Here is a 26,626-nt window from a genome sequence, read left to right on the forward strand (position 1 = left end):
GAGAGTGTGTGTGCGAGGACTGGGAGGGTGGCTCCCCCTTCTTTTTTATTCCGCCTCTCCCTTCCCCTTCAAATCTGCACATCCAACCATGAGTTGCCTGTTGATTTCCTTTCGCCTGGGAAGAAAAGCAAACTGGAATTAAACTGCATCGAGAGAAGTCCTTGCTCGTGGGGAGAGAATGGGATGGTAGCGGCGGCTATTAGCTCAGCGTAGAGAAATTACAGAGTGTGTTCTACCAGCAGAGGCGGAGATACATCTATACATTTTTTCCCCCTCCCAGTAGACTCAAACCGCAAATGCTGATCAGTCTGTGGCTTTCTTGACTTGGGGAAGATCGTTTTCCGAGGAAGAGAGGGAGGAGCCTCGTGGAGGGAGGAAACTACAAATCGGGACACTAGTTCTTTGCGTTGCATTTCCTCCCCTCCCTTTGGCTGCTCGGAAAGGAGAGAGAGAGAGAGAGAGAGAGAGAGAGAGAGAGAGGGAGAGACAGGGAGAGAGAGACAGGGAGAGAGAGACAGGGAGAGAGAGAGAGGGAAAAAAATATATATCCTTGGCTGGGAGATGCAGTCTGCCGCCACCGCTGCCTCAGCCAGCAATGCAAGATTAGATCTCTAAATGCAGCAAAACACCGCCTGAAAACAGACCAACCCGCGAAGCAAGCAGACAATTCACAGGGCTCCGGCTATTTTGAAGCTTCAAAATATATCTGACTGTCTCTTCGTTGTTCCTCATCCCCAACAATTTCATCACAGGAGAGGAGAAACAAGTAAGGATTTCACTTTCTGATCTGCCTAGAGACACACCTCCCTGCTCCCTCCCCCACCCGATGTGAAGAGTATTCCGGAGGAAAAAGCTGGAGTGGATTTGCAGCGCCCTAGCGGGAGCGAGGAAAACCTACGGATTCTTTAGCTCATTATCATCCTTCCCAAACGCGATTTCCTTCTTATCGCTGGTCTCATCGCTCAAGTTTGAGTCGCCCGAAGTCCGGGCGGGAGAGACAAAGCTCCGGGCTCGCCCCCAGCTGCAGGGAGCCGCCGCCTTGCTCAGTGCCCCTGCAGCATTGCTGCACCGCTGCTTCTCGCCCAGTGCGGATGCTGTAGATCAACAGGTTCAGGGAACTTGAGCGGAATAAAGAGAGACCGCCGGGTGCCGCAGCCGGGAGCAGAAGGAAGGAAGGATCCATAGACTTGTGGCTTGGGTCGGGGGCGCACGCTGCGCCTGGGCCCCAAGCTGGCGCGCACCCATCCACTCGCCCCTCCAGTCCGGCTGCTCCTGACAGCACCCCACCGGTCTGGGATGTACCTTTCCATCTGCTGCTGTTTCCTCCTATGGGCCCCTGCCCTGACGCTCAAAAACCTGAACTACTCCGTGCCTGAGGAGCAAGGGGCCGGCACGGTGATCGGCAACATTGGCAAGGATGCTCGACTGCAGCCTGGGCTTCCGCCCGCAGAGCGAGGTGGCGGTGGCGGTGGCGGCGGGCGAAGCAAGTCGGGTAGCTACCGGGTGCTGGAGAACTCGGCGCCGCACCTGCTGGACGTGGAAGCCGACAGCGGACTCCTCTACACGAAGCAGCGCATCGACCGCGAGTCCCTGTGCCGCCACAACGCCAAGTGTCAGCTGTCCCTCGAGGTGTTTGCCAACGACAAGGAGATCTGCATGATCAAGGTAGAGATCCAGGACATCAACGACAATGCTCCCTCCTTCCCGTCGGACCAGATTGAGATGGACATCTCAGAGAACGCGGCCCCTGGCACCCGCTTCCCCCTCACCAGTGCGCATGACCCCGACGCGGGCGAGAACGGGCTCCGCACCTATCTGCTTACGCGCGACGACCACGGCCTCTTCGCGCTGGACGTCAAGTCCCGCGGCGACGGCACCAAGTTCCCAGAGCTGGTTATCCAGAAGGCCCTGGACCGCGAGCAGCAGAACCACCACACGCTCGTGCTGACCGCTCTGGATGGCGGCGAGCCGCCGCGCTCGGCCACCGTGCAGATCAACGTGAAGGTGATTGACTCTAACGACAACAGCCCCGTCTTTGAGGCGCCGTCCTACCTGGTGGAGTTGCCCGAGAACGCCCCTCTGGGCACCGTGGTCATTGATCTGAATGCCACCGACGCCGACGAGGGTCCCAACGGCGAAGTGCTCTACTCTTTCAGCAGCTATGTGCCCGACCGCGTGCGGGAGCTCTTCTCTATCGACCCCAAGACCGGCCTGATCCGTGTCAAGGGCAACCTCGACTATGAGGAGAATGGGATGCTGGAGATCGACGTGCAGGCCCGAGACCTGGGTCCCAACCCCATCCCGGCCCACTGCAAGGTCACTGTCAAGCTCATCGACCGCAATGACAACGCTCCGTCCATTGGTTTTGTCTCCGTGCGCCAGGGGGCGCTGAGCGAGGCCGCTCCGCCCGGCACCGTCATCGCTCTGGTGCGGGTCACTGACCGAGACTCGGGCAAGAACGGGCAGCTGCAGTGCAGGGTCCTGGGCGGAGGAGGGGCGGGCGGCGGCCTGGGCGGGCCGGGCGGTTCCGTGCCCTTCAAACTTGAGGAGAACTACGACAACTTTTACACGGTGGTGACTGACCGCCCGTTGGACCGCGAGACACAGGACGAGTACAACGTAACAATCGTGGCACGGGACGGGGGCTCGCCTCCACTCAACTCCACCAAGTCGTTCGCCGTCAAGATTCTGGATGAGAATGACAACCCGCCTCGCTTCACCAAGGGACTCTATGTGCTGCAAGTGCACGAGAACAACATCCCAGGAGAGTACCTGGGCTCGGTGCTTGCCCAGGACCCTGACCTGGGCCAAAACGGCACAGTGTCCTACTCCATCCTGCCTTCGCACATCGGCGACGTGTCCATCTACACCTATGTGTCTGTGAACCCCACCAACGGGGCCATATACGCCCTGCGCTCCTTTAACTACGAGCAGACCAAGGCTTTTGAGTTCAAGGTGCTTGCTAAGGACTCCGGGGCGCCCGCGCACTTGGAGAGCAACGCCACTGTGAGGGTGACAGTGCTAGACGTGAATGACAACGCTCCGGTGATCGTGCTGCCAACGTTGCAGAACGACACGGCTGAACTGCAGGTGCCGCGCAACGCCGGGCTAGGCTACCTGGTGAGCACAGTACGCGCCCTTGACAGCGACTTCGGCGAGAGCGGACGCCTCACCTACGAGATAGTAGACGGTAACGACGACCACCTGTTTGAAATCGATCCATCCAGCGGCGAGATCCGCACGCTGCACCCTTTCTGGGAGGACGTGACGCCGGTGGTGGAGCTGGTAGTGAAGGTGACTGACCACGGCAAGCCCACTCTGTCGGCGGTGGCCAAGCTCATCATCCGCTCGGTGAGCGGCTCTTTGCCCGAGGGGGTTCCCCGGGTGAACGGCGAGCAGCACCACTGGGACATGTCGCTGCCGCTCATAGTGACTCTGAGCACTATCTCCATCATCCTCCTAGCGGCCATGATCACCATCGCCGTCAAGTGCAAGCGCGAAAACAAGGAGATCCGCACTTACAACTGCCGCATCGCCGAGTACAGCCACCCGCAGCTGGGCGGGGGCAAGGGCAAGAAAAAGAAGATCAACAAAAATGATATCATGCTGGTACAGAGCGAGGTGGAAGAGAGGAACGCCATGAACGTCATGAACGTGGTGAGCAGCCCCTCCCTGGCTACCTCCCCCATGTACTTCGACTACCAGACCCGCCTGCCCCTCAGCTCACCCCGGTCGGAGGTGATGTATCTCAAACCGTCCTCCAACAATCTGACTGTCCCTCAGGGACACGCGGGCTGCCACACCAGCTTCACCGGACAAGGGACTAATGCGAACGAGACCCCGGCCACTCGGATGTCCATAATTCAGGTAGGAGACTCTTAGCATAACTGGGATTTCACATTTTGCTGGTTTTGGAGCTGTCCTGAAACCTTTGGAACAGGACTAGCCACACTGCTAGTAGCAGTGAGCAGGGAACTTTTTTAAATGAAAAGGATTTACACTTTTGCCACTGCGTGTACAACGTATTCTATACATAACTTCTCCCATGTAAATAGTCAAAAATCTACAAGATGTAAATGTCTTATTTTTGCATTTTTAAAGTTTATTTTTATAGGTTTTAAAATGTTACCAGGGTTCAGTATTTCATAGTTTATTTTACTTTATTTGTTGGTCTACATTTCTCTCCACAACAGAGGATTACTAGAGAGAGAAAAAAATTGTTTAATTGACTTTAAAATATTTTTATTTCATTAAAAAAAAAATCTGATGGCAAAAGAAAGAAATGTATACCCCAATATTAAGAAGTAAATTACCTGAAGCACAACATAGCAACCGGTCAGAATTCCAGAGCCTGAATCAATTTGATATAAGGTTTCACTCCCCACCCCGGGAAAAATATCAGTTTTTATATTTAAAAAGTGTTTTATATTTAAAAGTGCTCATGAATCTCATTTATTCTTCAGCTGAAACTGTAGCACAATGCATAAGTGTAGCTTAAGGCTTGGAAATGTGAATTATGCTCTGAAGATCTTTCATAAGTTTGAAAAAATATAGGCTCTGGATAATGACTAGTATCTATCTATGAAAAGTTTATATTTATTTTGTCCTGTGATTTTTTTCCTGGTCTTCTTCCTTGGAGTCATTGAGGGATGAACAGAGTACACTAGAGGGGTGAACTCACTCTGTGCTGTTGAAAACAGGAGGCAAAGTTGCACTAAAGGCACATGTACCAAAAAGAATTCAAGGTTGCATTTAGTTTGCATACTGAGTATTTTCAGTATATCTAGGTGATATTTAATATATATTAGATAGTATAATTTAAGGTTATTGGAATATGAAAAAAACTGACCCAGCATGGACACTAGACTCTAACAACAGCAGGTGACTATACTGTGTCTAGTTACTACCAAGTTTCTTTTCTCCACATACTGAGTTGTGCTATGAAAAAAACTTAATTCTTGCTTATTATGAATGCATGTTGCTACAAATTACTCTGGATGAACAATACCTGAAATACAAAATTGAGTTTAACTAAAAGTGACATTTTGGGAGGAAGATTAGTCTGGGGCAAATGAAAATAATTTGTTCACAGTTTTGTGCTTTGAAAAAGCAAATACTGTTTTTATTATTAAAACAGAGTTGTACAATTTCATAATCTTATACTTTTTAACATAAGTGTAACAAATACTAAAACTCAGCAGAACATTTTCTTATAATAGGGTAATGTCCTTGTAAAACAGACTCGTACTTGACGCTACCAAATACTAGAGTATCCACTGTAGTATTAAATCCCACTTTTTACAGTGTTTACTACACACCAGTAATCATGATTTTTTGGAGATTTATATAAAACTGAACAAGATATTCCTCCCATAAAAACTGTAGTTTCTATGAAAGTCTATGAGTGTGTAAAACTGGTATTTATGATAATTTCTTTAGAGGGATATATGTTAAATATATATAGAGATCTTTTGCAGTCATTTTATAAATACACATTTGTTATATACTTTTCTTATATTTTTACCATTGACAGTTAAAAAGATATCACAGAGGGTTAATGCTTAATCGTTCACTTCAAGTACTATGAGTTGAATTCTTATTTAGGGTCCAGTAAAAATGAAGTTTGTGCAGTAGAATTCTCAGCAAGCCTGATTCCTGGTCAGATTAGCGAGGAACAATGTTGGACAGAAGTATCCAGGAGGTTTTGAGGGACAGGGGTCCCTATACAGTGTTTACACCGTACTGTTCTTGAAGCTGGTCATTGCCCAAGGGATGTATGATGATGATTCCTCTCATTAGCAGTAAAACTTGAGCCAAAGCAAATCTCTCTCTCTCTCTCTCTCTCTCTTTCACACACACACACACACACACACACACACACAAAGGGAGGGAGAGAGTTTAAACAGCAAACAAAGGAGACAAACTTCCTTGCTATTCCCTTTCTTCTGGAATCTTAATTCATGCCATAAAGACACAGAAAATGTTTAAGTTCTTGAAATTGTTTCCATAGTGGCTCAGTTGCCCATATTGCTTCTGCCCTGGAAATATCCTCAAAAAACAAGCTCTTTTTTTTGTTGGTGTTCTATTGAATTTTTGTTGTCCTATAAGGGATGCCTTTTAAATTCCTAGTATGTTAATTTCTTTTTAAATGTGTCAGGTTTTTCTCAGTGCCTATTATGGAGAAAAGAGTAAGCTGACTACAGTGACCTGGCTGTCTTTCTTTTTTTTTAAACTAGTGGGCTGCACTTTGTGCTGAGGTGACATGCCCAAATTAAAGTGTTCAGGTATCCCATATTCTTGTTTCAAGTGCATTTATTAGCGTGTGTTTATTTAACACAGCCTGCTGAGGAAACACACTATTAATCTTGTGTATATTTCTGAAGGAAGAATTTTAATTCACAGTGCAACTGGGCTGGCAGCTACTAGGTCTGGTTTATCTTTATTTTCCAGCATCTTGGGTGCTGTTTAGAATATTCCCAGAGTATTTCTATTGATGGAATGAAAATAATATCATAATTGTTTTGAGATAGAATGGTAAAGAGTGGTGATATGAAACAGGAATTTTAGGACTTAAAAGACTCATGTTATAACTCAAGTTCAAATTTCTCAAAAGATTTTGTGTGAATCGCAGGGTCTAAAATTTTAAGATTAAGGTATATAGGTTTGGGGGCATGAGAGTATTTTTACTGAAAATGGATACAGAACAGTCGTGTAAACTGGTGTAGAAACAGTGGTTCAGGAGAAAGTATTTTATGGCAGATTTTCTTCAAGTCTCTCAGCCCAAGTAAAGTCAGTCTATGAAGTGTTTAAACAATTGACTAGTGATTAAAATATCCTCAGTGGTGTGAATCATAATATAGCATTGTTATAATGAGATATTTTATTTATTTTAAAGCTACAAAAGTGATTTGTGAAAAGTAGGAATACAGATTTTGTGATAGGTAAGGCAAATATATAGCAAATTTATAAAAGCACTCTTCATAGGAGCAATTTCCATGTGAATTATTTCATAGGTTAATATGAGAATCTGAAATCAAGTAGAGGTTTTTACTAATTGTCACGAGTAACTGCCAATCGTGGTTTATGAAGAATTATTTGTCCCAGGGTAACTTTTCAACAGGTGTTTTCAGTGAAGGTCATGCTACGTAGAGGGAGGAGGCTGGGGACTTCTCACTGGTGGGAGAAATTTCCAGTTTTGTTGGAACATCTGTATTTTCAGATATTTTTTTTTGGTAGCACATAAAATGTAGTCAGTTTAATATGCTGTCATAGAAGAAAATATATTGAGCCAGCAGAATAAGATCTATTGAAATACATTTTTAAAAGCAATACATTCTTACACAGTGTTTTACAGTTCAGTTTTAAAAGATTCACATTTTGGTTGATTTTAGATTTTTTATGCTGGAAGAGGAAATCCTTTTGATATAACTGGATGGCCTTTTCAATAAAAGCAAATTAAACACATGATAAATACTTATAATCAATACAGATATATAAAAATGAGATTGAGGAATAGAGGACTAAAGTATCATAGTGTAGACAATAAACTCAGTATTTCGTATAGCAACATTAACCATTGTCTGCCTTGTTACTACTTCTCTAATACAAGAGATTCTTGGCTTGAGACTCAGATGAGTTTTCAAGGCCATGATCTTCAAAAATTCATACTCTAGTATGTTAGTGATTTCAGTAACAAACACAAAGTGTGTGAACAAATTTTTTCATTTATGATTTTAAAGAGTTTTTACAGTGTTATTCCAATACGGTACAGTTTGATTAATTACATGTATTTATTTCCATAAACTTGATATACGTCTCTATTTCGAGGGGTTTGGTGGGCTGAGAAGGAAGGGGATATCCCTTTCTTACTGCATGCCTCTAGTACTATCTTGTCCACTTTTCTTTTTTTTTAAATTTTTTTTAAAAGATAGGATTAATTTCTACTTCAAATTAACATGAGTACACGATCATAAAACATTTATTTCTGTTTTACCATATATTAAAAGTAGCACAAATAAAGTGGAAGCAAGTTTAACTAAACAGATAATGATTAAAGTGGTTTGAGTTTCTTTGGAGAAGAGTTTAAAATCCAAATTATTATAATCATTCTTAATATATTATTTTTATTCTTAGTTTTGTGTGCACCCATGAAAATCTCAGCTTCAACGTAAATCTCTGTATATTTCTCTATTTTATAATAATATGAAAACACAAAACACATAACTTTTTTACTATATGAATTAGAAACCTGAGAATCTCATTTTTAATATTAGTTGATCTAACTACTCATGAGGTATTAACTTCTTTACCGATTAGTTTTTAGTTTTCAATACAATTCTCAAAATATTAGCTAGGTAGTACTTTATCAACCTTACAGTCTTATCCTTACATTCTTATCAGTCTTTTAAAAATGTAAGAATAAGATGATTTTTAATTTTACTTAAGGTCTTTTAGTGAGTTCTATAATTTTACTTGAATTCTATGACTGAATTTTATAATATCAATAAATATTGTCATATAGAAATTTGCACGGATGACTTTGAAATTTTATTCTTGGCCTCATCACGTTATTTAAGGCTGTGTGCGATCATGAAAAATATCAGATCATAGAAAAGTATGCCCTAAAATTCCTATCTCAACTTCTTGAACATATTTTTTAGTCAAGAAAAAAAATGTACATGTTCTAAAACATTACCTATTGCCTATAACTATATTGATCAAGCCACACCCAAAAAATAAAATAAAAACATATTTTCTAGAAACTTTTCTTTATAAAGTTGATATTATAATGCATATTATTCACTGTTTTATGGTACACAGATACACATTTATATATGAGGTTAAAATAAATTAATTATTCTTAAAATAATCCCAAATATCATCCCCTAAAGGACTAAGAAATATACATATTTTAAAAGAAAAACTCCTTAAAAATCTCCAGATAAATATTTAATATTGTTGAAAAATACAGTGTTAATACTTTATCGTGTTTCACTACCATTGTCAGGTTTCAAAATTTACACTGTTATTGCTGCTTGTGTAATATAATGCAGTAAAAATATATCTATAAAAGATGTAAGTTAAGAAAGTATTTTAAAAAATTTAAGATTAATAAAGGTTTACATGCATTTACTGCAGTGAAGGTCATCTCTGCCCATATTTATGAAAATGTGAGGAATCAAACTTCCTGGCAAAATTAACATATGTGTATATGTATATATATGACTTTATATTTTCAGTATAATGTACATAAATACTCAAGCAAAAATATTAGCCCATTTTTATACCTTTTTAGTTCAAAGGTAGTTCTCCTCTTATTAAGGATGAACTCAAACCTTTATTTTTCTTTGAAAATATTTTAAAACTTGATGACTCACTGTTTTAAAGCTTCAAACATTTTGAAGTTCCTTAAAGTAGAGCTAGTTATTCCAGAGCATTAAGGAACACCTGGTCTTCAGTGAACAATAGGTTGGAGTTTATGTAGATTAAGAGAAAAAAAAAATTCATGCAAGTTTCTGATTCTTTGGTGAGGATGGTGGGATGGCTGGAGGCACTGTGAGAATATATGCTGGGAGTCTGATGATGAAACAACAGGATGAAGGTGAAGCCACTAAAACTGGGTTCATGCCAGTCGGGAAGTGAAGCTTAACACCCCTATGCTGAGAAGTCTTGCAATACACTCAATTCTTACAGATGCACCTGCTAATTATGATATTAGTCATTGCTCCAGAATGTGTTCCCTTCAGTGATGCTTCTGTTTAATAAATCCCACAGGGAATTTTCTTAAAGCCATATTTTAGTAAAGCCATTAGGGAAATTTTTTTTTCCTATTGAATTCCTTCAATCAATGACTGTATATTTGTTAGAGAATAGCGTCAAGGTAATTTTGCCTATCAATTTGAAGATAGTGTGACTTCTGCCACCCACCTACAAAACACTTTTAAATCTTCATCAGACCTACACTAATTTATTGTCAACCTATTTTAGAAGAGGAGACGCTGACAAGAATTCCCTTCAGTGGCACACAGTATTTTACAGTTAGTCATAGCTTTCACCAGTAGCTTTGATGGTGATATATTGCTATCCTTTGGTTTCCTGAAATAAAGAATCTATAATAAAGGAGTCCTTAATGACATCAACATTCCCTACCGTGACTAAGCAGAAGCCTGTTCTCACCTCCTTGCTACTGCAGAAGTATAAATTCAATATTTTTAAGGTAAAGCAAAAAAAAAAATGTAACAAAATACAAATGCAAAGTTGTAGCAGTGTAGGTGGCAGTTTTCACTTGTGTGCTCCATGGTCTTCCAGTGATAGACTGTAAAATTGGTTTCAGACAGTATTTGAGAAAATCTATTGATATACATGTGACACACTTCTATTTGTTCTGGTCCTAGTGACATTCTGATTACTGGTATTTGTAGGCTCTGCCCTGGATATATTCCAGGGAGCTTTATTGTATTGAAATGACTCTTACAGTTCATTGAGCATCTAGCATAAATGTACTAAATATGATTGGCACGTTTGCATATATTTATTCAAAAAAATAAGGCAGTTAAACAGCATAATTATGGGAAAACGAATCATAACAATATAAGACCATTTAAGTTAACAAGCTTTCTGATCAAAGGATAAATACAGGTTGGATAAATTAGACTTTAGATGTAACTAATCTACATAAATAGACTTTGGTCTGATTAGGGGAAAGGAATATATTAAAATAATTTAATGGTATTAGAAATGCATTTTATTTCAGACATTATGAAATATTTAAAAATGAGTTATTTTCTTTATGTTTCTATTTGATGAAATGGTCATGAACCATATTTGTGTTGAATGAAAAATGGGCAAAGTAAAGATGACTATTATCTTGTAAGCTTCTGTTTGGTAGAATACACCCTGTCTGAACAATATTTATTGTTTTTTAGACTTTTAATGTTTTTGATTGATTCTTAATTAGTGGCACACATTAAAGGGACCATTTAAAGGACAGTTTCTTGTTTACTTCTTTTATCAGCTAAAAGCAGCCTTTGTAAAATATGAAAGTGTGAGCATTAAAAGTCTATTTCAAGTCTTCAAAGCTATATATTCATAATTGTTTTGTAGGTATATACTGTTTTTAAGAAACACTAGATACATGTTTGTAAATTATATTAATACTTAATGTAGACAATGACTTTATGTTCTCAAACTTTCTAATGCTATTTTGATGGCATATATATGTTTAAATAACAGATTTAACTTAGGTGACTCAACTAATTTCTTTCCAACAACTGTGGTGCTTAGGTATGTTTTCTTCACCTTCATTTAGTGGTAACTTTTTAAAAATGTAATTTAAGCATAAGTCATCAATTGGTATACTTCTTTACAATATTTCTACCTGAATCCTTAATAATCATTGCTAAGCAATGATTGGGTTGCACTTATATCCAGAATTTTTCTGTCCTCCAGTTCAATAAAACTCAACTTGAAATATACACATATATCCTAAATTTTGATAACTTTCTTTTATAAAGCAGAAACACAAGTATTTTATTGTAGGCAGACATGTTCACAGGGTCAAAATTTCTTTTTTTATTTTTATAATCCAATTTTAGACAATGTCTTAGAAAAATTCTTAATTTTTTATTTATTTGCAGTATGAACACTTGTATCAGTTTTGAAACCTAAAATTATAGTTTTCACTCTTAAGATATATTAATTCCTTTTCTCTTCCCAGACCCCAATATAAATACCTTTGCTGAAAGCTCTTCATTTCATTTACCACAGAATATTTTACCAGAATATACTGAGATTATTTTAGGACTGCATATTTGGTAGACTTTTGCTATTTTTCCACAACACCAGAGCAATTGCATATACAGAGCTGATACTTATAAAGGCAGTTCACCTATAATTACCATGAGAAGGATTATCTAACCACAGTGTAAAGTGACCAAAATGCACTTTTACTGATGTCCCCATTTCAGTAGATGAGGTAACAGTAAGAAGTTAGAATGCTTGAGAAATAATATGTTTAAAATCTTAGCAAAACTTACTAAGAAAAAATGTTATCCTTTAGTATTTGGAAAAACAGGACTTAACTTTAAAAGGGGATATTTTCCATTTCAAACTTGATAATTGCTTAGTGATACATCTTTATATAAATATGAGGCATAAAATTTTTCTGAAATTTTGAAATTTGAAAAATAATTAGCTTTGATTTCAATAGTTCTATCAGCAAAAGCCCAAAGGTTTATCTAAGTATTGGTGAATTTTATTACTGTACCTTCTTAAGGCACAAAATTCTCTCTATTTTGTTTTAGCAGTTTTGCATCTATTTAAAAATAGTTTATCCAAAATTAACTTATTGAATTAAGAATGTGAATAAGACGATTTATAAGTCATGCAAAATGAAAGAGAAATCAGCCATCTATCATTACTAACATTCCCATTAAGACAGAATTAAAGATTATATGCAAACTTGCATTCACATAGTTTGAAGGCAAGACACTTGATTTATTTTTATTATTATTTTAGCTTTTCATGACCTTGTGTAACATTAATGAATTGCTTTTTCTTTTAATTTTAAGCCAACCCTTACTCTCTTATTTTAGTCTTCATTGATTAAATCAGAAATTTCTGATTAATGAGTAATTTTGGAGGTACAGTTGACTCTTACTTGGCATGGTATATGCGTGGAATGCATTTGTAATTTGGGGAACTATGAAAATATTTTGGTGCTAATGCATGAACCTAAAGGTAGATAAAGACAGGATGACTGAGAACAGATATTGTAGGAAAAATAGGAAATACTTTAATACAACACATATATTGAAAAAATAGTTTATAACCTTGCACTTTTAGTGTTGGCAGAGGCACGGATAGTAATTATTAGCTAAATTTCGAGATCCTGAACTTCTAGGAAAGCTACTATTTACTCCTAGATAATAATAAGGCAGGAAATAAGAGAACTATCCTACTAAACAAATCCCACTCACAGGCAAGATAAGGGTTATTGACAAAAGCCTACTCTGCAGTGTGGCCCTGATATCAGATGTGCCAATACCAACAAATGAAGCAAAATGGCTAAGTTGGGAGAAACTAATTGATAGGAAATACATTTAAGGAGACATTTTTTTTTCTGATTTTGAGCAATAGACTTTCCATGATTTTTTTTATATATAATTAAGGCAATTACATGTTTATTTGGGTTAGAATGCATGCCCGGTTCCCTATCTCAAAACGCTATTTGTTACCACCTGTGGCTATTTCTATTAAAAAAAAGAAACATAATTACTATGAGTCTCAGCAGTCTTAGAGTAAATTTTTGCAATTACAATGCTTCCCTTGGGCAGATGTGTGAAAATGGCAGATTAATTCCTGCCAGGATCTTTCTGTTCCTCGTGCATTTTTAGGTTTGGTGTTGCGTGCTTATTAGAGTGGCTCTGTTTGCTCTGGTTAAAGGTTATGTCAGTGTTTCCATAGTAAATCTCTAGAAATGAAGATGCACAAGTCAGCCATTAAATTTTGCCTTAGGTGAAAAGTTGACATGTAATGTCTCAGCAAAGAAGTAGATAATATTTTCCATCGCACTCCTCTGTTGTCTGGGTAAGTTTGAAGTAAATGGTAGTAGGACCATTTGGCAGTGTTGAGAAAGCAGGACTTAGACTAGCAGGCAAAAAGAAAAGTGCACTCTTTTGAACTATAAAATAATATCTAGTCAACAGAAGTGGATGGAAGTATTTTAATTCTGTGCTTGATCCTAAAGCTACTTAATGCATAAGAATTTTAAAGAGCCACAATAAAAATATTGAGGCTGGATAGCTAACGAGATTTAACATTCTATCAATTTCCATTCATTCCTTCTTTTGATTGTGATATGTTAGCTCTATTCTTTTTTTTTTTTCTTTTTAATTGGGGTATAGTTGCTTTATAATGCTGTGTTAGTTTCTGCTGTACAACAAAGTGAATCAGCTATATATATATATATATAGATATAGATATCCCCACCCTCTTGAACCTCCCTCCCCCCACCATCCCACCCATCTAGGTCACCACAGAGCACCAACCTGAGCTCCCTGCGCTATACAGCAGGCTCCCACTAGCTATCTATTTTACACGTGGTAGTGCATATATATCAATCCCAATCTCCCAATTCATTCCACCTTCCCTTCCCCCTGCTGTGTCCACACATCCATTCTCTATGTCTGTGTCCCTATTCTTAATAAAGATCTAACTGATCTACACACAAAATAATGTTATTAAGTCTGAACAGTTTTAAACCTCTGGGTCAGTGTTGTAACTCTTTATTAGTAAAGTTAATTTGTCACAAAGCAGTCTAGATAGGAGAATGCTTGAGGACAGTGACCACATCCACCTTGCTTGTCGTTATAGTTGAGAGAACCTAGCATGGTTTCTATTGCATAGTGGGCACTTAAAATATGAATTATTTGTAATGTCTTGTGATCACTGATCAGATATGAGCAGGAGCTTGGATTCAGAATTAGAAATTACTATGGTCAAACCTAAGATATTACATACAGAAACATGCTGAAATAAGGATCTGTTGCTAAATAATCTATTTGAAGGTGGCCTATTTGATAATTTTTATTTATAGTTGTTACCTTTTTAATAACTACAATGAAAATTCCTATACAGTTCTATTGATAATATTACCAATTCATGGAAAGAAAACAGGTGAACACGGTTCACAATTATGAGCATCAATCTTTTCAGAATGTGTTTATATTTATGCGTATATATGTTAATCCATATATATATATCCATAAATATATTTACATTGTATCAAGAGAAATAGTGTTGATAAGAGAGTATCTTTCATCTTTTGTTCTGTTCCTTGGTATGGTTAATAAAATATTGAAACTATGCAATTCAGGTGTTATATTAAGGCTTTGAAAATCACACAGCTCTAGTAAATTAAGAAACTAATGTGATCCTTTTTTCTATGTTTTAATTAATTTTAAGATAATTATATTTATAGAGACCATAAAATATACACTTATTTTCTATATGAATTTTTAATGAATTTATAGATAAACTGTAAATAGTAATTTTGATTACATTTATTTGTATTTGTTGACAAATACATTTATTTGTATTTCTTATGATTTAATCACTTTGGTACCAGCAATTTGCCATTTGATGACAGGAAAAGAAAATCACCACGGGCAGTTATCAAATGTATGTTATAATACAAACTCAACTTACAAAACTTTTCTTGAAATTTCAGAATCTATTTTGCATAGGTAATGTGAAATTTCAGTGCACATTTTGGGGAAACATAAACTACATGTTCATGTAAACAGTATTTTCCCATTTCAGTATTGTTATTTAAAATACATCCACAACCTGCAAAGTTGTTCAATCCATAATCATTAATTCAAGAATAAGCAATGAAATAATTTAAAGAGCACTTAATTGAAATACTTTACTACTTTTAAGCTATTGCAGGACTTAATTACTATTATCTGAATTTTAAATTTTGATAGCAAAATTCAAGTCAAACAATAAGGAGGCTTGGTAGAAAAAAGGGTTCAAGCAGAATGAGCTTTCAAACCATATTCAAAATTTAATTATCCTCATTTGCCAGAATAGCTGAGATTCAAAATGATGGGGAAAAAAAACAATAGAAAGGAGCATAGAAATATAAATTTAAGAAGTTTAGGATTCATTGTCAATTACCATTTATAAAGAAGAGAAGGACTTTTGGAAAGCTTAAACTAATAGTGTCAAATATTATGTAAGATTAGCCTACAAATAACAAGTTCTCAATGGAGACATATATATCCACAATTATTTAAACATTATAGTTCAAGTCCATCTGTAAATTCACCCTGGAATATTTGGTATTTTGGGGAAAGAAGGCCCATCAGCAGTCAGAGCTGCTCTCTCCAGAAGGAAAACCAGGGTGGGTCTTGGTTTCCTGGCACTACAAGAGGCCTGTGTATCTGGGGAAGATATTCTTTTACACATAGTGGATCAGAAGCTGGACCTGTAATACTTCATAATCTGTCTGAATTTTAATTCTTTCTCAGAATGTGCTTGTTCTTGAACTATCATACATGTGTTTTGTTTTGTTTTGTTTTGTTTTGTTTTTTAGAAAAAGAATACAGCTGAGAAATCTTCTGGAAAGGTGGCTTCCAGATAATGTTGGTAGAATGTGAATGTTTCTCAAATATACTAGTTTTCATGAGTTTAGTCTTCACATAAAACCGTATAATCTAAACATATGTATGATCTGCTTAAATTTTTCAAAAGTTGTTTATATAACTGAAAAGTATCATCAAAACACATAATTTGAGTGAAGCAAATGGAAAGGAATTATTATTTTGTCTTATACTGACCTGTTCTAATTCTTTTCTTCCTATCTTTGCCGTCTGGTCTCTTTTCTGTGATATCCATTCAGAAAATTTATTTTTACAGGGATATCTTAAGAACTTTGCACATTAGTATATAGCTTAAATATTTTAAAAGAATGTGGATATATAGGTTGATGAGACCATGGTAGTATTTATCACCAGATTAATATTTAACTATAGAGTTTTCCCTCAGTATTTGTGAGGGATATGTTCTAGGACCTCCGTGGATTCCCAAATCCAAAGATGCTCAAGTCCCTTATGTAAAATGGCATAGTATTTGCATATAACCTACACACATCCTCACATATACTTTAAATTATCTCTAGATTACTCACAATACCAAATGCAATGTACATGCTATGTAAATAGTTCTAAATACAATGTAAATGCTAGATAAATAGTTGCCAGCTTGCAGCAAATTAAAGTTTTGCTTTTTGGAACTTTCTGGAATTTTTTTTCCCCAAATACTTTCTGTCTGAGATTGGTTGAATCTGAGGATGTGTAACCTGAGTATATGGAGAGCTTGACTCCATATACATTTGGACTTGAGATTATATAGTTATTTTACATAGTGGAGCTATATGGGGTGGGTTGGATTTCAGATGGGTTGGATTGATAGTATTATGTTTAACATTATTAAAACGCATTTAATAGACAAGAAACATATTTATTTAGTTAAAACTAAAAAGTTTCTTGGATTTCCCTTAATCTAGATTTGAGTATATATTTTAAGAAGTAAATTATTGATGTTCTTTTTTGTGTAAAAATAAAAAAATAAACCTCTCCGCATGACTCCCTCTTTTTGTTCTTCAGGCAAGAGTGTTCTCTATTGAGATAGAGTAGAGAAAGAATCCTCCATCTGCCACTCCCGAAAATAGAATGCTTAGATTTTACTTCTGGATAAATCTTCTTCATATATTTATGCCTATGCAGGTCAGAGAAATAGACTAACATATCAGTTCATAACATAAGGAAGGTAAATTTATAAACTTCGTCAACAAATTCATTAAAATTATTTTCATTTGAAATTTTCCATTAAGCCTCAGTGAACTTCAGCTTTATTTAAATACTCATCGTTTAACTAGAGAAATTAAATCTCCAAGGACACATCTGTTTTTTAGTGATATTATAGTTTGGGTTTTGTTTGGTGAAAGCGTAGGATGGTGATGGAAAGGCACTAGGGGTCGGAGAAGGAAAGGAGCTCTAATTCAATATCCCCAGGTAATATGATATAAATAATTGGAAAAAGGAGATATTATTTCAGTTGGTTAATTGTAATAAACGTATCTTGTTAGAGCATTAAGGTAGAATCAACATGTTGGGAAACAGATAAAAGGTGCATGAAAGCATTTAAATTCAATCATTAGGTTTTATTGCACCTATCTGCTCCCAGGAAATGTAATTGGAAATTTGATTCATTGACCTTTAGTTGCCATTTTGGATCACAGTTCCAAAGCCTAATGTTTTCAAGTTGGACATTTGAAGTTAATTTGATAGAACCATATTCAGTACATTTTTAACCCAATTATCTTTTTGAACAAAATTTCAAAAAATAAAATCAGGCTTAATGGGCTGGTGTGTATTTGATAAAGCATCAGCATAGTTATTTAATCCTGAATCTGGTTAAAGCAACTAATGTTCAACTTAAGGTTTCTATTAACTAGAAGGACTGGCAAACTTTTTACTGTTGTTTTATTCACAAACTCCTGCTTCTCATTAATTATTCTCTGGATCTATATTACACTGCATTTATAGTTACAACATCCAATTACACTAAATTACTTACCATGACATAAGAAAAAAGCAGTATTTAGTATTACAGGTGATTATCCTTAATTTCAAAAATTTGGGCACTCCCCAACCCCTTTCACCAACATAAGTATGATACCACAGGACCCTCCTAAAATATTTCTTATGTCTTCACTCAGAAGGGTGATATATGACAAAATTATATGCCTAACAGGAGAATTACATTATGTAAATTGATCATGATTTCTTGTCAGCGTTTGTGTACTGCTCTGCTCACTGAAGTCCATGTAACTTGGAAAAGAATCATGATTAGATGGGTGTTTCTTCAGCCTATGAGATCAGATTTCTGAAATGTTTATATAGTGATGAGCCAGATGTACACAGCTTAACCTTATAATCCCATTTCACAGCTTTTCCAAATACTTGGAAACTTGTTAAGTATGAAGTTGATTATTTTGGCAGCATAGTTCCATTAATAGGATTCGGATCTTCCTTATTTACAATCCAGCGCTGTTAAAATAAGCTAGTATGTTAAATTGACATGGAAACTGAAAAAAGAATCCATTTAAGGGCTCAATGACAGGGCAACTTTTCTCTAAAGTTTTTTAATTTTTTTTTTTTTATTGAACATAATATTAGAACATGCATGGTGTAGGTGAATGATGTAAAAGTTTTAGATACTATGCTACCACCACTTTGGTGTGAAGCAATTAGTACTCGGATTTCTCATAATTCTATCGTAACCTTGCTAAGCCATATAAGACCATGCATCTGCCCTTTACAGATATGCCTTTCAGCATTATCTCAGTTGCAAGGCCTTGCATGTCATTTGACATGTGAACTTATTTTAAATGCACTCATCCTCTTCTTTTAATGAAGAGAGGCAATACAGAATAATGTAATAATGTGTCATGATTTCCATTATGCTTATTTATAGGTTCTGCAGTAATAGATGGAGAGCTTATTGTTATGGCTTCAGTTTGAGCTATTTATGCACCATGCTACTAGGTGCACCATTTCATATTTTTGATGTTCTGTCCTCTCAAGGAAAAGGGTATCAGGATCCTTAAATCAAATTAGACTGTGAAGAGTTTCATACTTTGTCTTTTTTATATTAAGTTCATAGTTTTATAAACTACTTGACTCTGCTTGAATAAACTCATGCTCCTTCAGAGAAAGGAAAAAACTATTTTTCAAACTATATATTACAACCTGATCCTCTGTTTTGTAAAGAAGGAAAAAGAGACAATCAGTGACGAGAAAAATTCTTCTTTTTTGGGAGAATTATCTACTTTGTGTTTTATATTTACACAAAAATGTGTCTAATGGACCCAAAATAAGACATAATATTCTTAACATCGCTAATCATTGGGGAAAGGCAAATCAAAACCACAGTGAGGGGGCTTCCCTGGTGGCGCAGTGGTTGAGAGTCTGCCTGCCAATGCAGGGGACACGGGTTCGTGCCCCGGTCCGGGAGGATCCCACATGCCGCGGAGCGGCTGGGCCCGTGAACCATGGCTGCTGAGCCTGCACATCCGGAGCCTGTGCTCCGCAACGGGAGAAGCCACAAAGTGAGAGGCCCGCATACTGCAAAAAACAAACAAACAAACAAAAAAACACAGTGAGATATTACCTCTCACCCGTCAGAATGGCTACAATCAAAAAGAACACAAATAACACATGTTGGCAAGAATGTGGGGAAAAGGGTACTCTTGTACACTGTTAATGGGAGTGTAAATTGTTGGAGCCACTGTGAAAAGCAGTATGGAGGTTCTATGACCCAGCAATTCCACTCCTGGGTATATATCTGAAAAAAAACCAAAAACACTAATTTGAAAAGATATATGCACCCCAGTGTTAATAGCAGCATTATTTAAAATTGCCAAGATATGGAAGCAACCTAAGTGTTCATCAACAGATGAGTGGATAAAGATGTGTTTTATATATATATACACACACATACAATGGAATACCACTCAGCCATAAAAAAAAATGAAATTTTGCCATTTGCAGCAACATGGATGGACTTGGAAGGCGTTATGCTAAGTGAAATAAGTCAGAGAAAGATAAATACTGTATGATGTCACTTATATGTGGAATCTAAAAAATATAACAAACTAGTGAATATAACAAAAAAGAAGCAGACTCAGATACAGAGAACAAACTAGTGGTTACCAGTGGGTGGGTGGGGGCAGGATAAAGGTGGGAGTACAATCTATTGGGTGTAAATAGGCTCAAGAATGTATTGTACAACATGGGGAATATGGCCAATATTTTGTAGTAACTGTAAATAGAAAGTGACCTTTAAAAATTGTATTAAAAACAAACAAACAACAACAAAAAAAAATTTACAGCTCTAAAAATAATCAAAAGGACTTGGAAAAAAAAGAAAATCACTGTTTCTACTAGGAGAGGCACCTAACCATTCTTCATGGCCAAAGATACTGAAAATTAATTTCCATATTAATTGGCACAAGTCTGAAAACAGGTATTCCGAAAAGCTAAGGAACTTGTATTTGTCAAGGTAATCCACAGAATATTTGTCCAGAAAACCTGGCATACCCAGAAATTATTCAGATAATGACATTAAATAAATTTGTAAGAATAATTATACATTTTAATAAAATACTCATGCAAATCCCTACCAAAAAACCCACATAGAATTAGGTAACCACTAAAGAAGAGCTCTTCAAGGACAGTTGATATGTAAATATGTATTGAATAATAAGATTTTTGGACCCTTATTTTTTGTGTGTGACATATTTCAAAGATGAAGTTGCTCCACTGAGACTGTGCCTCAAGACCTGTGTGGTCATTGCTGGTCTAGTGTCTTTTGGATTTCAACTACTGTACCATCAAACTGGGAATTTATAGTCAGCCTCCAGGGATGAATTGGCTACATTTGACCACAGGGTCAGTTATTCCCTTCCTGCTTGATTTTAAGCAAGTCAACAGTTTTCTTAGAAGAAGATACTTTACTCTTGGGAACAACAGTTATATACAAAAGACTGATATGCAAAAATTGTTTTATTCATTAAAATAATTTCAAGTTATTTTCCAGTATATGTGACTTTGAGTTTCTCTTTTCATTTTTTTTATGCTGACTATATTTTTTCTCTAATTTTAAGAGGAATTCTTACTTATTGCAAAAATTCCACTAAAAAAGCTATACCTAAAACAGTGTCCAGTATATAGTTAGAACTCATTATATACTTGTGGACTGAAGATAAAGTTGAATTTAAAAAGTTATAATTGCTTATAATTTAGAACTCAGAGGTAGCTATTGCTAACTTTTTTGGTTCAGATCCACAATCCCTTCTCTAATTATGAAATCTAAAGGACTCAGGCCTGAACAGATTTAAGGCTATTTTAAATTTTTATTTATTCCACTTAGTGTTAATATCAATATTTTTTTTACCGGAGAAATATTAATATGTTTAATTTTGAGGTGTTATACCAGTCGCCGCTGGGATGAGTAATACGTGACATACACACACACACACGCAAACACACACATAACTAGATTTTTACAATAAGTGGTGTATACTACACAACATTGTAGCCAACTATATTTCAATTTTAAAAAGTGGTACATATAGGGCTTCCCTGGTGGCACAGTGGTTCGGAGTCCGCCTGCCGATGCAGGGTGCGCGGGTTCGTGCCCCGGTCCGAGAAGATCCCACGTGCTGCGGAGCGGCTGGGCCCGTGAACCATGGCCGCTGAGCCTTCACGTCCGGAGCCTGTGCTCCGCAACAGGAGAGGACACAACAGTGAGAGGCTCGTGTACCGCAAAAAAAAAAAAATAATAATAATAATAAAGTGGTACATACAAAACATAATATATTAAAGCTTGCTTTTTCCTCAAAATTATATAAATATAGCATAGATATTTTTCTATGTCAATGATGTAGTTTCATATAAATGGTGGAATTCTTGGCCAATTAATGGATATATTATAGTTCATATAGTTCATCCGTCTCTGACTGATTCTTTACACTGAGATTCTGTTACCAATGACTTGGTTTAAAAAAAAAAAAAGCAAAACTTGCTTTTCAGTCCAGAGCAAGTTGCTTAATTTCTTTTTTCTGTTTTCTTATCAGGTGTAATAATATTTGTTACTCATAGGGCTGTCATAAGTGTCAAGAATGAAATATGATTGTGCCTATAAATAATATTGATGATGCTAAATTCTGAAGAAATATTAACATATTATTATTTTCGTTAACAGCAAAAGACATAAAATATTCTGGAGCAGTTAAACTTTAGGGTGCTGATATATAGACATATTCCCTGTAAAAACAAAATTTCAGTTGGCCTCAACATTAGCATTTGTACAAGAGTACAGTTTTATCCCAGATTACTTATGCTTATAAAAAAGTAATTTTCCTGGAATGCAAATGTATTTTACTGTACATTTCTGTTTTGACTTCTCGGAACCAGAAGTGATCACTTTTGTTTTAATGTTAAATAGACATTTTAAAATGTGACTGATTTTTGATAGACTATCTTGTGAAAATTGGTTTCTAGATGTCTAAACTTTTTTTTTTTTTTTTCGGTACGCGGTCCTCTCACTGTTGTGGCCTCTCCCATTGGGGAGCACAGGCTCCAGATGCGCAGGCTCAGCGGCCATGGCCCACGGGCCCATGGGCCCAGCCGCTCCGTGGCATGTGGGATCCTCCCAGACCGGGTCACGAACCCGTGTCCCCTGCATCGACAAGGGGACTCTCAACCACTGCGCCACCAGGGAAGCCCCTAAACATTCTTAAACTACCAAAGTTAACTCTTTAACTTGTAAGATATTTTTAAGTCTTCCTTAAGAACTGTGCATTTTATGCAGGGAGACCCTGTAGGAAGAAAAACTCACAGTAGGTAGAAACTGAAAAGAATTTTCCACAAAAGAACTGTTTTAGGGCAATGAATACTAGAAAGTTAGAGACATTTGACAGCTCCTGATTTCATTTACACTTCCTTTCATGTGAGAAAATTGAAGCACAGAAATGTTACCGCAGCTTGCCAGGAATAGAGAACTAATGTCATCTGACTCAGAGCTTAGGGTTTTTACTCCTACACCAGTTGGGATATCATATTTGACATTCATTTATATTGAGGTATCTATAGATTATGGGAACATCTTATAGCATGAAAATTGCTGCAATAAAGTAATACAACTTAGTCCCTAGACTGCAGGTCAATTTAGAAGAAAATTCTTTAAGGCTTCCACATAGGAAGCATCAAAAACTCTGCTGGAGCCTATGTACAACATGTTGTCACAGGATCTTTCAAATGGGAAACCAGCAGTAGTGTCAAGAGGTTCTGTAGTTGTTCCTATAGTATTTTCATTTGTAGTGAAAATACTTCCAAATTTTGGAGACTCCAGAAGCAGCCCTGGATTCTCAGATTTGATCACAGAACTGGTTTTGATTCTTTTATTCTAATCAAAATTGTCCAGTAGACATCATTGCTTTTATTTGTGTTTAATTCAGAGCTGTCCAGTTATAGGAATAAAGCTATTCAAGGGGCTGTGACCCGGTATTAGAACTCTGTAGGGAGTGTTGATTAACAAGCATGATTAGAATGAAAATAATCTGTAAAACACGACAGACAATAATAAATAGAATAAAATAGAAAGCAAAGGACAATACACACAAAAGCAAGATGAATCATATAGTACTTGCAGGCTTTTTATTTGAAAGAGTGCAAAATGTTGAGTCAAAGTAACTCGTTCATATTACTTACTCATATTTGAACCTCCGGCTAGCCTTTCATGAATTCCACAGGCCTCAGATTCTCCATACATAAAATAGAAATAATTATAATGGCCCCATCCAGTGAGGCTGAAAGGAAATAATACATTTGGAAGAGTTGAAATACTGTGACGACATCAACCTCTAAAATATGTAAGGAAGCACAGGAGACAGAGTTCTCAGAACTGAAGAGTTATTTTCTCTGGGAATGAATTAGCTACTCTTATTCTAAGTGCACTCTAGAGGAACTTGTAATACAATTCAGGAAACTTCATGCATCTGAGTGCATTTTGTTTTAGGTGTTCCCATGATGGTACTGTTTCCGCAGTTTTAAGTTGTTTGGAATTGAATATAAACATGCTATAAATCACCTAAAACCTAAATCACTTAAAAATATAAATCGTTTTTCAATCAGGTACCTTCCAAGTGCATACTCTGTGAGGAAGTCTGTGTCCTTCAGAAGATGAAAATGACGTGTTTTTTCCTAAACCATGACCTAATTAAGCCTAGCGCCTATGTAAAAATGCCTCATTACTATTTTATCTACAGGAGTGAGTAGAGTAAAAAAATATTAATTATATGGTTAAGAACTGAGACTTCATCTTTCTAAGTCAGGAGCCTGCAATTTTTTTTTTTTCTTTTTTTTTCTAATGAAGGGCCAGATGGTATATATTTTAAAGTTCGGGGATTGTACGGTCTCTGTCACAACTACTCAGCTTTGCTATTGAAGCATGAAAGCAACCATAGACAACATATAAATGAAAGGGCATGGCTGAGTTCCAATAAAACTTTATTTTCAAAAACAGAGAATGAGCCCCTTAGCCAGCCAGGGTTCACCAACCAATTTTGTAAGTCATTACTAACTGTTAATAATATTTCTTAATTTTTTCTATTTGAGTGTTTGCTAAAAAACTGCACTATGTAGACTTTAAATAGTTTCTAACAAAATCAAAATGATTATCTGTTATTTCAAAACCAGTTATTGGAGGAATGCTGGCTTATTGTCTCATGAAGTGACTCTCTAGATAACATTGCTTCTTTCACTAGAGGAGAAGAATTCTTAGAATTAAAGTCTTCAAGCAAAGAAAGAACTGGGGATTCTTGAATTAGGTATTAAGTGACAGTCTGATAAAGAGTAGAGATATTTCATTTCATTTTATGCTAATGTTTAAAATATGTTAACATTAGTAAAGACACTTAACTTTATTTTAATTTCAGGTATGAACGCCAACCTGAAATAGCTATTTCCACTGAATCATGCATTTTAAATGTGATACTTATATTTCAGAGGGAAAATGAAAAATATTCTAGTAATCTAATACTTAAAAATTTGATTAATAATTAATTTTTCCTCAAATTTAGGAATTTCTTTTTCTTTTTAATATTTATTTCTGAGGATAAGTCTTCCAAATTCCTTGTATGTTATCTCCTAAATTTTCATAACTGTGCTTTCAAATTACCCTTGTTTTTAAGCCAGAAATTCAAATCTAAAGGGTTATTTTTTTAATTTATAATTTTATATAATTTTTATTTTTTGGAAGGGGTAAGTAAATTATCTTTGAAACTTATGCAAAAAGTTGGGGACTCATAATTCAACCAAAGTATATACTAGTTATTGTAAAATATATTGGCTGTTTATCAGGTTGGCTGAATCGTTACTTATAAAGAGTTAAAAATTCTCTATGCTTATCAAGATTTAGAGGAAGGAAAACATTAAAAAGCTGCTGATTTATTCAATTTCACCTTGAATTCCTCCTATTTTTTCTCCTGTTAAGAATTAGAATGCACCTATACAGTTGATGAGTTGAAAGACTGATGCAAAATCAGATAAGAAACAGATCTTGTTGATCACTTTTTGTTGCATTTGCAAAATGTAATCATTATTTAAATAATAATTGACTATCTTCTGATCAACAATTTAATATTTTGAGGAGCAAGACTGGTGAATTGTGTTTACCAAAATCAGTGCATTCATAAAGTTTTTAATTTTAGTGTATTGTGAAAAAATAAACTGATGAAATGGATAGCAAGCATACAGTTTGATTTACTTTTTAAATTAGCTATTTGTTTTTTAGGAATTTCACATGATGATCGACTGAATGTAATACCTTAAATTTGCACTTTAAAAGTGAGTGTTCAGAAATGCCTATTTTGGCAATTGATAATATATGACTATAATTATGGTAATTATACAATTAAGCCTACTGTATGCATTAGTATATTTGATAATAAATGGCCATTATTACCTTTTTATGTTATTGACCAAAGGAAAAATCTAGTCATTAGAGTTAAATATAATATTAAGCATATTAAAATAATTTAACGTGAAAATATAAAAAGAAAGGTAGAGTGCATAAAGAGCCATTTTGTTATTAGGGGTATAGTAGTACTATTTTGCTTAGTATGTAACAATAATTTTTAAGATCATTTCAAGGCAATTCACATTAATTTCTCATTAAGTTATTTCTGAAAATATTGGTATGGATCATTATATTTCTCTATTTCTCAGAGAGGCAGTATATCAACTGACTTGTCCTGGCAGTCTCTGGCAAGTGTTATTGTTCTACAATGAACTGGGTATATGACAAGCACCCCTATGAAAGTCAGCTGTAGTTTCTCTGTTTAAAAAAAATGTGGACAGTAATAGTATTGTGTCTCCTAGGGCAATTGAGAAGCATGAATAATAAATATCAAGAATACCGCTTTGTAGATACTAATGTAGGACAGCATACTCCAAATCTCCAAGTACAGTATAGACACAGTTATACCATTTAC

The 26,626-nt window shown here is 36.4% G+C and overlaps 1 protein-coding gene across 1 annotated transcript in view; it reads left to right on the forward strand.

Annotated features, from left to right (window-relative positions):
- Window positions 1–1,296: 1,296 nt before the first annotated feature.
- Window positions 1,297–26,626, forward strand: part of PCDH17 (protocadherin 17) — a 101,729-nt gene continuing 76,399 nt past the window's right edge. Inside the window, 1 exon segment of the mRNA XM_007463239.1 lies at window positions 1,297–3,867. Within this exon segment, the coding sequence (XP_007463301.1) occupies window positions 1,297–3,867 (2,571 nt within the window).

This window comes from Lipotes vexillifer, unplaced genomic scaffold (assembly GCF_000442215.2).
Source record: "Lipotes vexillifer unplaced genomic scaffold, Lipotes_vexillifer_v1.1 scaffold642, whole genome shotgun sequence".
In the NCBI taxonomy this organism is placed as follows: Eukaryota; Metazoa; Chordata; class Mammalia; order Artiodactyla; family Lipotidae; genus Lipotes; species Lipotes vexillifer.